Here is a 15,956-nt window from a genome sequence, read left to right on the forward strand (position 1 = left end):
GTTTTGGAGGTCGCAGAAAATATTATACTACATTTTGGCTTTTTAGTCAATTATTTGTGTAAAAATGTTCAATTCTGGAAAACAGACCCCCCAACTCAAATATGTTTTGGTTGGTCCAACAGTAGAGTGATTACGTTATAAGTCGGTATCCGTCATGTGGGAGATATTGTGAGTGGAGTATGGGGCTATTTTTCACCTGTACACATTTTGCCCTGGCCCCTGTAGTGAATTATTCAGTTTGATAAATGAGCATGTCATCTATGTACATCTGGAAGTGAGTAGCAGGACACATAGACAGCAGATAATAAATGGACAATGAAGGGAGCACCAAGACAACCAGTGACCCGTAACAGACCCTCCTGAGCCTTTAAAATGTAACGGATAAACCAAGTCCATGGTCATGCCATTGCCTACAGAGCTCCGGTTAGATGGCAATGGTGAAGAACAATGAACACGGATAATTGTTTGGAACAAACGTGCCGTGTGCTTGTTTTTCCCCCATCTTGGTTTGAAGCACAGTGCAAATCTTCTGATGGTTGATTTTCAGGAGGACTACTTTTTGTACTTGACAAAAGAGTCATAACCACTACTACAATATACTGTAGTAGTGTTATGTAGTAGTGGCCCAAAACCAGTCACTGCCGCAAACCTGTGGAAGGTTAGTTTGGCTCCATGTGGCTATAGCTTGCTCTAATTACTACAGGATCAAAGAAGAGAAGAAGCTCTTTATCCTCATCAATGGATTCAAACAACATTTGCAACAGACAGCAATAAGACCATGTGCGGACATCATCACACCATCATCACACTGCACTTTAATGAAGATGAATATTACTACTCCACCTGTGTTTGGATATTTTTGGGAGGAATTTTTAATAAAGTTTTATTCAAATGAGGTTGATGAGTCCTCTGTCTTTAAATCAGAGGCGTCATGCAGAAATAGACCAAGCCTTTCCTGGCTGGGCGATGGGAGTTTCCTGTTTCTGCTCTCACTGGTCCCTGACCGTTACCACATAGGACTGGGGTTGAACTTCGGAAAAGCTCCCCACAGTTCTAAACAATCAAGAACCAAATGTCAGGGCTTCATATTCCTGAGACGGAAAAAGTGGTGATTATAATGTAAAATGTCTCTCCCTTTATATGAGTTGTGGTATTGCAGAGGAATGCAGATGATACTGTACAGTGTATCCTATATTTTGTACAGTGATACTGCGGCTTTGTGTCCTGAACTCTGTTCTACAAAAACACAATACAGTTCCTCATTCTATGTTCTCATCAACAGCCCTTCTTAGTTGGTACTACCCAATAAGAAATGCATAATGTGTGGCTGTGTATGTGTCCTTACTACTTGAACAATTTGTTGATAACAAATTCATGCAATAGTACTTCAATAGGACTTTCATAATTCAAAGAACATCCCTGGAGCCAAATCTGGCGACCATTGTAGGCCTATTTCCTGTTGTGACCTTTCACATAAATGTGTTTCATTGACAAAAACCCGACATAATATGCTCCCTTCCCTTGCAGTTTCCATGACTAATATGTGAGGATATGATGGTGATTTAAAGAAAAGCTATCGAAGTAGAATCTTGGTACTTGTTCTTGGCTTGGCAGATATTTGTTGGTATACAACTGTGATAGATTGGTTTGATTAAATGTGCACAATGTGATCTGTGCATTGTGATGATATCAGGCTTAGTTTTAAGTTAATGACTTTAAATGGCCTTGTTTTGATGCCATGAAGGGTAGTGTACTGTGTAGTGTACCATCACTCATTGAACCAATATGAGTGCTTCATTACAGTCAAGCACTTAGGGAGTGAACGCTATATACGGATTACATGGAGAAAATCGAACCACCACCTGTTGTATTCAGCGCATGTGACAAATACACAATTTGATTTGATTTGTAAAAGGTAGGCCTATGGCATAGCCCCTCATTTTGAGTATTTTTTAATGATTTATGGGGGTGCAATTTTAGCCTTTAGGCTATAGATTGCGTGACCCATCGGAGAATCAAGAGATGAGGGGCGGCATCGGGCACACATCGATATATAGTCTAATAAGCAACTAATTCTAAAACACTGAGAAATATTGAAATTGCATCAATAACAATTACATGACCCTCCCCTAGACTTGACTTTAAAAATATAATACATTGGGATCTATTCCTGGATACTGATTGGTTAAAACCGCATTCCAGCCGGCTATTATAAACTGTTTACCAATTTAAATAGAGCAGTAAAAATAACAGTTTTGTCATACCCGAGGTATAAGGTCTGAAATTCCACAGCTGTCAGCCTATCAGTATTCAGGGCTTGAACCATACAGTTTAAAATCCTAAAATTAAATCTATGACGTTGAAATGCCTATTTACTCTGTTCTATATCACTCTGGCATCATTTGTATGGATATATACAAAGAAATGTCAACAGAAAACTGGTAAAACAAAATTAAATGCGGACAGTTTGCAGTCTTTCCAGCTTCAGTTTGAAGTGATTGTGTTAGTTGTGTTGTTGGCTAACTCCTCTGAACAACAGTGTCGTGATGAGCACATGTTCTATGCCAGGCGAAATAGCGCATCATTAGCTCATTGTTAAAATCAAAACAAATGGTATTGGTCACATACACACACGGTTAACAGATGTTATTGCGAGTGCATACGCAAATGCAGCTACTTTGCTGTTATTCTGGCTGCACTGTTTGACGTGACTGTAAATTTGCAGCAGTTGGCTGGCTAGCAACTAGGGGATAAGGACGTTGCCAGCCAGTATGGCCATGGTACATTTAGTAGGAACAACTGGGTCGCATACATAGATACAGAACAAGAAGACTTAATGACTGGGTAGTGTCTCTGGCAACCTAAACGACAGAACAAACGACCAGTCGGCTTGGGTAGCAACCTTAGATGTCTGTCGGGACTATATCTGGTGGAAGAATGAAATAGTATGAATAAATTAATCAAAATATATATTTGTATTAAAATATGTCAATCATTATTTGAATATGTTGGTAACTCGTTGTATAAAAGTGATAATGCCCTCGAAGCTGGTGTTTGGAGGATATATTGGCACGGTTTGCCAGCCCGAGAGGAACACCCGTGCCAATATATCCCCAAAACACCGGCTTCTCTGGCATTATCACTTAACTAAACCCTCCCCTTGACTGAAATTGAAAAAGCATTTCAATTTCCTCAAAGTAACCATTCTGTAAATGTCGATCCTTCACTTATTGATGTCACATGGCAATGTTTGGATTGCTGGTGAAAAGGTGAGTACTTGTCCAACATCGGAGACTGATGTCTGGAGAGTAACTATAGGCCTATGGAATTCCAATTCATCATTGACTGAAACTTCGTTATTGTATCTTCAACTACAAATTGTATTATCTAAATGCATAAAACTGTTGTATTTAAACTATTCTGAATGAGGTTTCATGCATAGCCAACTGGTCAGCATTAGCTCTAGTCAGAATGTACACACACCAGAGAAAGCCCATTACCCGAATCAGGTCCAACTCCCACGCAGAAACGCAGTTCATTTGCACTGAGGCTGGCTGACATTGGGACATTCCACTGTTTCGCTGTTTGGTTCCAGGGTGAGGTCTCCCGCCCCAACGAGAGAATTGACTTTGGAAAAACGGAATAGACGGAAATATTGAAGTAACCGACTGGTTCATATTTCTATATTCATGGGAAAAGCGTGGCAACAACAGATGTACCCCCAGTACTCGTATTACTACCCCCAATACCTGCAAGCGAAGGTAAAGTAAAACAGTGTTCAATGTACTTGAAAAGTAGCTACATTGTAAAAAATGATCAATGCGCGGTTAGATTCGACAATTGATAAGAAAATGTTATTCATCATCTGCCCCGATTATTGTACTCTAGTTTGTCTGTAAGATTTCTTGTTCGTTAGGGTTATGTTTATGTAATTTGAAACGCATATTCAGGAAAATATGTTGAGATGACTATGACTTGAAGCACAAATGAATGCTGTAGGCTATTTAGTGCATCTCAACACCTGTCAAACTCTTCTGACATACATATTTGTTGTTACTATTTATTACTATTGACTTGGATCATTTAGATTCACATTGGCCAGATTGTGGCTCTCCAGGGTTAGCTAATAGAAAGGACATTCAATTTATAGGATTACTGTTATTACCAAATCCCTTAAACACTGCCATGTATAATTAAAGGTGCAGTGCAGTCAACAACGTGAATTTCTTGTGTTTTATCTATATTTCCACACTATGAGGTTGGAATGATACTGTGAAACTGTGAAAATTGTGATAATGCCCTTTTAGTGTAAGAGACCGTTTTTGTTAGATGGTGATGTCACCAGGCAGTAAATTAGTTAATAGACCAATAAGAAAGCGAGTTCCAAACCTCACTGCCAATAACATCTAGTTTTCAGTATTCCCCTCCCCACTCCAAGACAGTCCTAGCAAAATCCGTGCTTAAGAAATGGGTCTTTGCTAAGAAGCTATTTTTGGTTTCTTTTTGACCATTTTAATTGAAAACAATCACTGTAAGGTACTTAATTGTTACCCAGAAATGATTGGATATTGAGATAAAAAAAAAACGCTGCATTGGACCTTTAAGTATTAGATCAAGATACACCCAATTTTTTCAACTATTATGAATGGTTTATGTAGTATTTGATATTCTGTTTTGTATGTATTCATGGTCATAAGAGCGCAAGTCAGGTTTCATAGAATTCTTTATAGCATCATTAATACATTTTGTGTTGAAAATCAGAGGGTATATGGGGTCAACTGACAGTCCTCAGTTGACTTACAGACATCTCGTATGATCATCAAGAGGCTCCTACAGAATACTTTGCATCACTTAGTCTCCATACATGTTTAATCAGCTTGGCTGCCTATTAAATGACAAGGTCCCAGAGCTCCAGCCCTGTAGGCTACTTAGTATGCAACTGTAAAATGAGGATATGTTTTCAAACAGGGATAGACATCTGAGTGTGTCGATCCAATGAAAAGGACATTAAACAGGATTTTAGAATGACATTGTGTTAGCAACAGCCTATTATAGCTGTGTTATGAATGCATGGGCTGTTTATTTACCACTTGGATATAATTTGAAGTAAAAATAAGTGATACTAGCAAGAGCAGGTTACGGGTTTCTCTTTTCTTTGAAGATATCGTCTGAAGAGAAAGTATTAGCTTATTTGCCAAAGTTAGTCAACATATCACCTGCATTCACAGCTGCTGGTCATTTAGTCATAAAATGCTTCCTTAACTCATTCTTCCTACTGATGTGCAATATTCCTCAATGTTTGTTCCTTCTAATCCCATTCTTCCATTGACTAAAGACTCATTCTTTGAATTTGATTCAAGAATAGGGCCATTCATTTGATTTCCGCATGGAAAGGGATGTGGCCCCATTCACTTTGTTTTATGACACACCAGATATGTGTGGGGTGGCCTTAATACAGAAATGGCTTGTCCACTTCAAACAGGGCCCTGCTTTGTGGATAACTGACATGGTGGTTTACATTATCACTGTCCTGCTGTGTCCTGCTGGCCTCTTTGCTGGGATCCAAATGAAATGACTCTGTTATTGTCTTATTGCGGGGGCCTGGCACAGATTTCTCTCCATGGCTGTAAACACGCCGTCTATTTAGGTGTGTATCTGATGTTTGAAGCATTTAACACTTAGTGATATTCTATGGTCTTTTTTGGTGATATTAATTTTGTATAGAAGAGCTGTAATCACATTCAGGCAGTGCATAAATATTGCATTATTCATTGTTTCTTGTTTACTGTCAATTTGTTATGAGATACAGTCACAGGAATGAAAAGCAGTGACAAAGCACAGAAAATTTGAGCATGTTTTTGATGCAACTTTCTGTCTCGGCAGGAGACCAGCTACCGTACTGTGATTGAGGAATTCAAGTGGCGCAGAACAGGCTGCTTTTAAGTTAATAACCGAGTACTTGAACACTGGTGTCAGTGCAAGTGACATCTATCTATGTGAGTGATCCAGTATTGGATTGAACAGCTAGACTAGGGGGTCACAGATTTGCAGTTGAAACAACTGATTGTCCTGACTGCTGAAAGAGTGTTTACATTGACGTAAATAAGCTTTTCCAAGTTTAATCACGGTTCAAATCCTCACAGCTCCCAGTCCTGAAATAAATAAAAATCAATCTTATTTGTTGTCAACACAAGCCTTTAATCAATGAAAAGTGAACACATGAACTGCCATCGGACATTACATACAGAGACTGTGAACAATGGCATTATGCTGAGCCTGAAAAAGCCCTATACAATGTTTACAATAAAGTTTGGAGAGTTGCTTGGCAGCGGAATGTATACAATTGAACAGCACACAGAGGTGCTGCTCTTTATGTTGGCGCAGGGCTGAAAGAGCACCCATTGTGCTCCTATGATTCTCATTCTTGGCGACTTTTGACATGAGCAAAATGATGGCCTACCCAGTGCACAGTAAAACCCACCCTGCTGTTGAGTCTCTCTCTGCCAAGAGGCTCTCATAAAAAGAGAGAATACATTGACAAGTCCCATCAGGGTTAGAAAGGTTTCAATGGTGACACGTGGGCCATAAAGGTAATCATGTCTTATTCATTGCTTCTCGTGTAAATAATGTAAATGAGTATGCAACTAAATAAAGCAACAACGGTTATAATATCAATCGTAATATAGCAGGAATATTGCAATCTATGTTGTTGATTTTTACTTTGCAAAGACAATTATTATGGAGGCAGAGCGTAGTCGGGGTTGAACAAACGTACATTTTCACTTCTCATCAAGGCCCTTATTATCTTTTTTCATGAGAACATGTCTTATTTATGAGGAAAACCAATAAACATCTCGTATCAGGCTATTTCATCGATAAATAATTCATGAAAGGGGAAATTGATTATGAAAAACGGGGGATAGGAAAGAGTATTGAAAATGAGTGCATGTCAATCATGTATTTTCTAGCAATACAGATATTCATTATTTCTGCTTATAATCAACTGAATATCAGATAATGAATGTGGGTTAGTCAATGTTCACTATTTGCTTTCAAAGTAAAACAATAAATAACAAAGGTCTATTTTGTGGCCACGATAGTATGAAATGAAAATATATATTTTTTCCCATTTGGAATAAATTGCATGCTCTACATTAAGTCGTTGCTAAGTTTTGGGCACTAGATGAAACGTCCTTAGAATTCTTACAAACATTCTTCAAATATGAATGTGTCTTTCATCATGATCGCATAGAAAAAACGTGACAAGTGAGTTTGCAATGTTCTATTACAACCCCTCTCAACTGACCAACAATTAAGCCAAAGCTCTCTGATTGAGCAATGTGCTGTTGACAGCAAAACATCAGTGTTTGATATTCTATCCCCCTGTGCTGTAAGTCAAACATAGATCACTTGCCACATGATCACATCCCTTTGGTGCAGACATCACATGACCAGTGAGTGCTGGAGACAGATGGGCAGAGTGCTGTCTGTCATGGGGATCTACAGTGCAGCATGTTAACTCTGTCCTGTCCAAGCTCCTCTCTGTTTATTGTTGAAAAACTGTCTGCAAAGCAGACTTCTGGCAAAACTAAGACTGATTTACATTTTTATTATGAGGAATTTGTGTAGTTTTAGTGCTGTTTTTCTAAAGTAAAAGTTTGTGTTACAAGACGGACATTATCATGAGTGTAGCATCCACTCTAAAAAGCTTTTATTGAATTGTCTCTGCAATTTGATACACCTGATGGCCTGCAGAGTCTCCTTTAAGACTAATCGAATGTAATACTTTGATAATGTTTTGTGTGAGATTTCCTAACTGACTAATTTTATTATTTTAATTTGATGAATTTGGAAGTATGGAAAGACTTTCCATTCATCTACTCTTAATCTTGGATAATGAGAACTTTAGGTTGAGCTTTCCTACCCCACCCCCATGCCTTTATTGTTTGTCTTCCTGTGTGTGACACACACACACATTTGTCTTTGTGGTTTACTTGTTTCCACCCTAACGCGCTGGGAGTCGTCGAAAATGATTCTGTCGCTGCCTCAGTGGGGCTTTGGCCCCCTAACTCACCCCTTCCATCCAGGCAGGAAGGTAAATATACAGAGCTGTTTGTAAAGACTTCCTGGGACTGCTGGGACTCTCTTTCCTCCACTTGAATTTCAGGGTTCCGTGGTATTGCTGGATCACATTCTGAGCGAGCTAACGGAGAGGAAGGAAATGGATGGGAGAGAGATGTGAGCCTTTCAGAGGAAGTATTGTTGTGTTAAACCTTATAGCTGCTCTTAGGCTCGAGAAAAACGTAGGGCAGTCTTATGGTTCTATGTGCTGTGAGTGCCTGATTCCTTTTAACTGACGAAGTAGCTGATTTCCTTACCATCAAAGGGTGTTGCAGGCTAATGTATACCGTTCCCATAAATGTGCATGTACACTGTAATGGTGTGTATAGTTGTCATCTATTATTCAAGCTGCTAGATTCTGTGTAAGAGCCCTGGTGTCTGTAGGGTTTGATCTGGCATAGAGCCAGAACGAAATTGAAAGGTATGCACTGCGTGGGAGGGGCCTGCTTCCTGATCATTTGTTTGTTCTGCCGATTCAGCAGAGACAGCTGTATCATGTCAAAACAGCATGCTTAAAAGAACCGATTTGTGGCCGTGTGAGATTGGATCTCACCGCAGGCTTTTCTGTGATTGTAGGTTCACTCATAGGTGAGATGTTTGTCATACCTCATGAAAACAGAAAGACTTGCTTTGAGTCCGTAGAGCAGCAGCTCAAATCTTTAGTTTTATTTCATTGTCAGTATCAATTCCTAAAGAAAATAATAAATGAAGTTTCAGGTAAATAAATGCATTCACAAGAAATAACAATTACAGTTGGCTATATGTTTTATGTAATAACTTTGAAAGCTGTAGACCAGTGGAGGCTCCTCAGAGGAGGAAGGGGAGGACCATCCTCCCCAGTGAATTTCATAAAAATAAAAAGTTAAACATTTCAACAGTTTTCCTTTTCAGATAAAACTATACAAAATATATTCAGCTCACCAAATAATGTATTGAAACACACTGCTTTGCAATTAAGGTCTACAGTAGCCGCAACAGCGCTCTGCTAACCCGTGTTCTACACTGCATGATTGTAGCGGGTTTACTAACGCGTTAGTTATATTAGCTATGTTGACTATGATGTTATTTTAGCTAATATGGTGAGCTAGCTGCGGTTATGATACACTATACAGTATATACAAAACAGTGTGGACACCACTTCAAATTTTTGAATTCGGCTATTTCAGCCACACCCGTTGCTGACAGGTGTATAAAAGCAAGCACAAAGTCATACAATCTCCATAGAGAAACATTGGCAGTAGAATGGCCTTACTGAAGAGCTCAGTGACTTTCAACATGGCACCTTCATAGGAGTCCACCTTTCCAACAAGTCAGTTCGTTGAATTTCTTCCCTGCTAGAGCTTCCCCGGTCAACAGCAAGTGCTGTTATTGTAAAGTGGAAAAGTCTAGGAGGAACAACGGCTCAGCCGCGAAGTGGTAGGCCAAGCTCACAGAACAGGACCGCCGAGTGCTGAAGCGCGTAGCGTCTAAAAATCTGTCTGTCATCGGTTGCAACACTCACTACCGAGTTTCAAACTGCCTGTTGAAGCAACATCAGCACAAGAACTGTTCGTCGGGAGCTTCATGAAATGGGTTTCCATGGCCGAGCAGCCGAAAAAAAGCCTAAGCGCAATGCCAAGCGTCGGGTGGAGTGGTGTCGGGTGGACTCAGGAGCACTGGAAACACGTTCTCTGGAGTGATGAATCACGCTTCACCATCTGGCAGTCTGATGAACGAATCTGGGTTTGATGGATGCCAGGTGAACGCTACAGTTGAAGTCGGAAGTTTGCATACACCTTAGCAAAATACATTTAAACTCAGTTTTTCACAATTCCTGACATTTAATCTTAGTAAAAATTCTTAGTAAAAATTCCCTGTCTTGGGCCAGTTAGTATCACCACTTTATTTTAAGAATGTGAAATGTCAGAATGATAGTAGAGAGAATGATTTATTTCAGATGTTATTTCTTTCATGGGTCACTCACTTAGTATTTGGTAGCATTGCCTTTAAATTGTTTGACTTGGGTCAACACACTTTTTCAGTTCTGCCCACACGTTGTCTATAGGATTGAGGTCAGGGCTTTGTGATGGCCACTCCAATACCTTGACTTTGTTGTCCTTAAGCCATTTTGCCACAACTTTGGAAGTATGCTTGGGGACATTGTCCATTTGGAAGACCCATTTGCAACCAAGCTTTAACTTCCTGACTGATGTCTTGAGATGTTGCTTCAATATATCCACATAATTTTCCTGCCTCATGATGCCCTCTATTTTGTAAAGTGCATCAGTCCCTCCTGCAGCAAAGCACCCACCCAACATGATGCTGCCACCCCCATGCTTCACGGTTGGGATGGTTAACTTCGGCTTGCAAGCCTCTCCCTTTTTCCTCCAAACATAACAATGGTCATTATGGCCAAACAGTTCTATTTTTGTTTCATCAGGCCAGAGGACATTTCTACAAAAAGTAGGATCTTTGTCCCCATGTGCAGTTGTAAACCGTAGTCTGGCTTTTTTATGGTGGTTTTGGAGCAGTGGCTTCTTCCTTGCTGAGCGGTCTTGCAGGTTATGTCGATATAGGACTTATTTTACTGTGGATATAGATACTTTTGTACCTGTTTCCTCCAGCATCTTCACAAGGTCCTTTGCTGTTGTTCTGGGATTAATTTGCACTTTTCACACCAAAGTACATTAATCTCTAGGAGACAGAACGTGTCTCCTCCCTGAGCGGTATGACAGCTGCGTGGTCCCATGGTGTTTATACTTGCATACCATTGTTTGTACAGATGAACGTGGTACCTTCAGGCATTTGGAAATTGCTCCCAAGGATGAACCAGACTTGTGAAGGTCTACAAATTGTTTTCTGAGGTCTTGGCTGATTTCTTTTGATTTTCCCATGATGTCAAGCAAAGAGGCACTGAGTTTGAAGGTAGGCCTTGAAATACACCCACAGGTACACCTCCATTTGACTGAAACAATATAAATTAGCCTATCAGAAGCTTCTAAAGCCATGACATCATTTTCTGGAATCTTCCAAGCTGTTTAAAGGCACAGACAACTCTGTGTATGTAAACTTCTGACCCACTGGAATTGTGATACAGTGAATTATAAGCTAAATAATCTGTCTGTAAACAATTGTTGGAAAGATTACTTGTGTCATGCACAAGTAGATGCCGACTTGCCAAAACTATAGTTTGTTAACAAGAAATTTGTGGAGTGGTTGAAAAACAAGTTTTAATGACTCCAACCTAAGTGTAGGTAAACTTCCGACTTCAACTGTACCTGACTCAATGCATAGTGCCAACTGTAAAGTTTGGCGGAGGAGAAAAAATGGTCTGGGTCTGTTTTTCATGGTTCGAGCTAGGCCCCTTAGTTTCAGTGAAGGGAAATCTTAACTCTAAAGCATACAATGACATTCTAGATTATTCTGTGATTCCAACTTTGTGGCAACAGTTTGGGGAAGGCCCTTTCCTGTTTCAGCATGACAATGCCCCGGGGCACAAAGTGAGGTCTACAGAAATGGTTTGTCGAGTTCGGTGTGGAAGAACTTGACTGGCCTGCACAGAGCCCTGACCTCAATCCCATCGAACACCTTTGGGATGAATTTCAACCTCATATATAGAGAACATTTTAGTATCATATAGTAGCCTAAACCAGTCAATGTTAAACTTGGTGAATGGATTATGAATGACAGTCATCCAATATGCTGTAATAGAAATAAGGCATTGCTAATAAAAAAATGTGTCCTCAATAATCTTAAAACGGCAGCGACCGCTACTGCAGTAGACATACAGTACCAGTCAAAAGTTTGGACACACCTACTCATGCCAGGGTTTTTATTGATTTTTTTACTCTTTTCTACATTGTAGAATCATAGTGAAGACATCACAACTATGAAATAACACATATGGACTCATGTAGTAACCAAAAAAGTGTTAAACAAATCCAAATATATTTTATATTTGAGATTCTTCAAAGTAGCCACCTTTTGCCTTGATGACAGCTTTGCACACTCTTGGCATTCTATCAACCAGCATTTCAATTAACAGGTGTGCCTTGGTAAAATTTAATTTGTGGAATTTCTTTCCTTCTTATTGTGTTTGAGCCAATCAGTTGTGTTGTGACAAAGATATTTGGTAAAAGACCAAGTCCATATTATGGCAAGAACAGCTCAAATAAGCAAAGAGAAACGACAGTCCATCATTACTTTAAGACATGAAGGTCAGTCAATCTGGAAAATTTCAAGGACTTTTAAAGTTTCTTCAAGTGCAGTTGCAAAAACCATGAAGCGCTATGATGAAACTGGCTCTCATGAGGACCGCCACAGGAATGGAAGACCCAGAGTTACCTCTGCTGCAGAGGATAAGTTAATTAGAGCTAACCTCAGATTGCAGCCCAAATAAATACTTCACAGAGTTCAAGTAACAGACACATATCAACATCAATTGTTCAGAGGAGACTGTGAATCAGGCCTTCATTGTCAAATTGCTGCAAAGAAACCACTACTAAAAGACACCAATAAGAAGAAGAGGCTTACCGGTGGAAATCTGTCGTTTAATCTGATGAGTCCAAATTTCAGATTTTTGGTTCCAACCGCCTTGTCTTTATGAGACGCAGAGTAGGTGAACAGATTAACTCGGCATGGGTGGTTCACACTGTGAAGCATGGAGGAGGAGGTGTGATGGTGTGGGGATACTTTGCTGGTGACATTGTCTGCGACTTATTTAGAATTCAAGGCACACTTAACCAGCATGGCTACCACAGCATACACAGCATCACTTGTCTTTCAACAGGACAATGACCCAACACACCTCAAGGCTGTGTACGAGCAATTTGACTAAGATGACTTGTCCCCCAATATCACCCGAACTCAACCAAATTGAGATGGTTTGGGATGAGTTGGACCGCAGAGTGAAGGAAAAGCAGCCAACAAGTGCTCAGCATATGTGGGAACTCCTTCAAGACTGTTGGAAAAGCATTCCTCATGAAGCTTGCTGAGAGAATGCCAAGAGTGTACAAAGCTGTCATCAAGGCAAAGGGTGTATACTTTAAAGAATCGAAAATATTAAATATATTTTGATTTGTTTAACACCTTTTTGTTTACTACATGTTTCCATATGTGTTATTTCATAGTTTTGATGTCATTTTAGGAAACCATTTGACAACCTCAAATGCAACTAGGAAAAAACAGGAAGGAAAGATTCATTGGAGCTTTTAGTAAATCACCTCTATTGTTCAGGTTTAAAGTGAGCCCATGCTGAAACCAAAAGGAAACATTTTACTGGGATTGCCTTTTCGTTTTTTTGGCTGATTTGGTTTTAGACCAATTTTGACATTGCTCTGTTTGCAGTGGTCAAAAGACCAGATGTTGCATAATCTTATTAGCAGTTGGTTCAAAGCCCCTGACAGAAAATGCATGATGAGGGTGAGCTCTGACACTGTGCCTAGTGGGTAAATAACTACCACTCTACCCCCCCATGGAATTACATTGAGAGTTGCTGATGCTATGATGACCAATAGATTTACTTAAAGACAGGAATTGCAGCTTGGAGAAGGAGAATGAAATCTGTAAAGGATGACAACACACTAGGTGAAAAGAAAGAGCATGGCGGAACAAGAAATAGGTCAAAAATGTAACCACAAAGGCAACGACCACTGAAGGTCAGCAGGAATTCACATTCTGTCTTCACCACCACTGTTGGTTTTCCAATCAGAGACTGAGACTGGCAGGTGAATGGGTTTCGATTTATAGCCTAGTGCTGCCTCTGAGTGTATGTTTTGCTGTATTAAAAACCTGGGTCTCCCTTTCACTTACAATTTCGGGTGGCTCGATCCTTACTGTTGCATGCAGTCTCTTTGCACATTTACTCCACATCCGTTGCATCCCTAGACTGTGTAACGATTACTGGATTAGAACTGTGAAAATTGAAAACATTTTCAATTGGTTATATATATTTTCAATTTCATTTTCCCAGGTGTATTTTTTTCTGTGTTTGCTATTTTTGTCTGCTTTCATCAATCTGATTCATATTTATTTTGAGGGGTTAATATGTATTATTATTGTGTTATAAATGTCCTATGGATTTAACCCTCAATTGCCAATTTGTTTCAGTGTTGTTTATCTACATATCAATTCAATCATTTTAGTTTAATGTACTATGGTGTGGCCTTCAAATTAAAATTGTAATAACATATGGGTCCTGCATCGGTCAAAATATCGTCCTGCTCCTTTAACTATCTAATGGCCGCACTGTGTGGTCCTTGCTATCAGGGATCCTTGGGACGTCCATACCCCATTGAAGTTGAAAATTGTTAGGGTTAAGGTTAGGTAATGGTTAAGGTTAGGAAAAGGATACGGATAGGGTTAATTTAAGGTTAGAGTTTAGGGTAGGGACGTCCCAATGAACTCCGATAGCTAACCCTGTGGAATGTTTGGTATGCATTCCAGACTAGACGAAGAGTAGGGAAAGGGGAAAAATACATTGTAACATTGTCTCTTGTATAGACCTATTATTCAATTATACCAGCTAATGGTACTTACACCTTCCATAGGCTGTATTGTAGTAGATTATATTCTTGAAAATTGCAGAAAAAAATATAATATAGTGTTGTTTTCATGTTATCCACTGAAGTCATTATCCCTATACCGTATAGAGGAATGGTTTCTTCCACCAGGCAGGGTCTGTTCTGCGGGGTTTCCACTAGTTACCACAGCCACAAACTATGGCTCTATCATAAAGACAAGAAAACATGAAATAAAAAATGCGCTATTTGGTTTTAAGCATAAGCATTTTAGGCATAAGGTTATCAGTGTGGTTAAAGTGTGGATTGAGGTTAGGTTTAAAATCACATTTTAAAAAGAGAAATTGTAGATATAGGCGGGGTTTATGACTTTGTGGCTGTGGTAAATAATGAGGAGCGTTATGCGGGGGACTCAATGCAAATCAATGAACTCCAGAAACTGGGTTGGGAAATCGAAGTTCGGACTAATTCGCGCATACGTTGACATCGCTATATTTTATGGTAGTATATGATACTATATGTCAAATACAGTATACCATATAGGCCTACAGTAGCCTATAGTAAACCTAGTAGTCTTTGCTTTAGTATAGCAAAGATACTATTTTTGTTACAAACACATCTATGTAGCTAGTCAAATTTACAACTTCACCTAAACAGCCATTTGATACAAATAGTTTTAAATAAATTAGTAAAACAATCGATCTTGGGTCTTTGGAAACCGATAATGATTTTTGCGAATTCTTGCAACCCATTGAGGACTCCGTATCGTAAGCAGGTAAATAGCCTATTTGATTATACAAAATGTATGTAATAGGCATTCATCCTCATCATCAAGCTGACTCGTTGATGTCGCCAAACATGTCTTTTTTGATCAGCCTATGGGGACAAATAGCCTATTCCCAGAGAGAATTGAGGAACAGAAAGTTTAGTTTGAATTAGTCGACAGAATTTCACTAGGCATTTTAAAACATATTTCTTACTCGTATGGTATTAGTGGGTTACTCTGAAACTGCTGTATTCTCGTTGTATTCTTTCAGTAAACTAGTAGGCTATTGCTGCTGTTTTTATTTCAATGATTTTGTTAGAATATCCATAGTTGGTCCTGATGTCAGTGTATTTAGCCCTTTAACAGTGCATTCAATCTAGCTACTCATCAACCTTTTCTTTGACCTGGATTTTAATCAACAATTAATTTAGTTTATGGTTTATATGTATAGTTTATGTTATCAAATTCATTTAATTTGATATGTTAGAGAAGTGAAGGCATTCTCAAGAGACTTTCTGAAATCTTTGGAGATTCAAGAGCTTGTCCTCACTACTGTGTGTTCCAATGTAGAA

General features: G+C 39.3%; 1 protein-coding gene across 14 annotated transcripts in view; it reads left to right on the forward strand.

Moving 5' to 3' along the window:
• The first annotated feature begins 3,522 nt into the window (after positions 1 to 3,522).
• LOC139380291 (RNA-binding motif, single-stranded-interacting protein 1-like) overlaps positions 3,523 to 15,956 on the forward strand; it is a 67,586-nt gene continuing 55,152 nt past the window's right edge. For 2 of the 14 annotated variants that reach the window (XM_071122869.1, XM_071122868.1), the window contains exon 1: positions 3,575 to 3,761. In XM_071122869.1, the coding sequence (XP_070978970.1) occupies positions 3,690 to 3,761 (72 nt within the window). In that variant the 5' untranslated portion in view covers positions 3,575 to 3,689. Of the gene's footprint in view, positions 3,762 to 7,975; positions 8,096 to 15,014; positions 15,394 to 15,956 lie in introns of those variants that run through there. The other 12 variants (XM_071122874.1, XM_071122862.1, XM_071122860.1 and 9 more) reach the window with 12 other exon arrangements.

Source organism: Oncorhynchus clarkii, chromosome 22 (genome assembly GCF_045791955.1).
Source record: "Oncorhynchus clarkii lewisi isolate Uvic-CL-2024 chromosome 22, UVic_Ocla_1.0, whole genome shotgun sequence".
Lineage (NCBI taxonomy): Eukaryota > Metazoa > Chordata > Actinopteri > Salmoniformes > Salmonidae > Oncorhynchus > Oncorhynchus clarkii.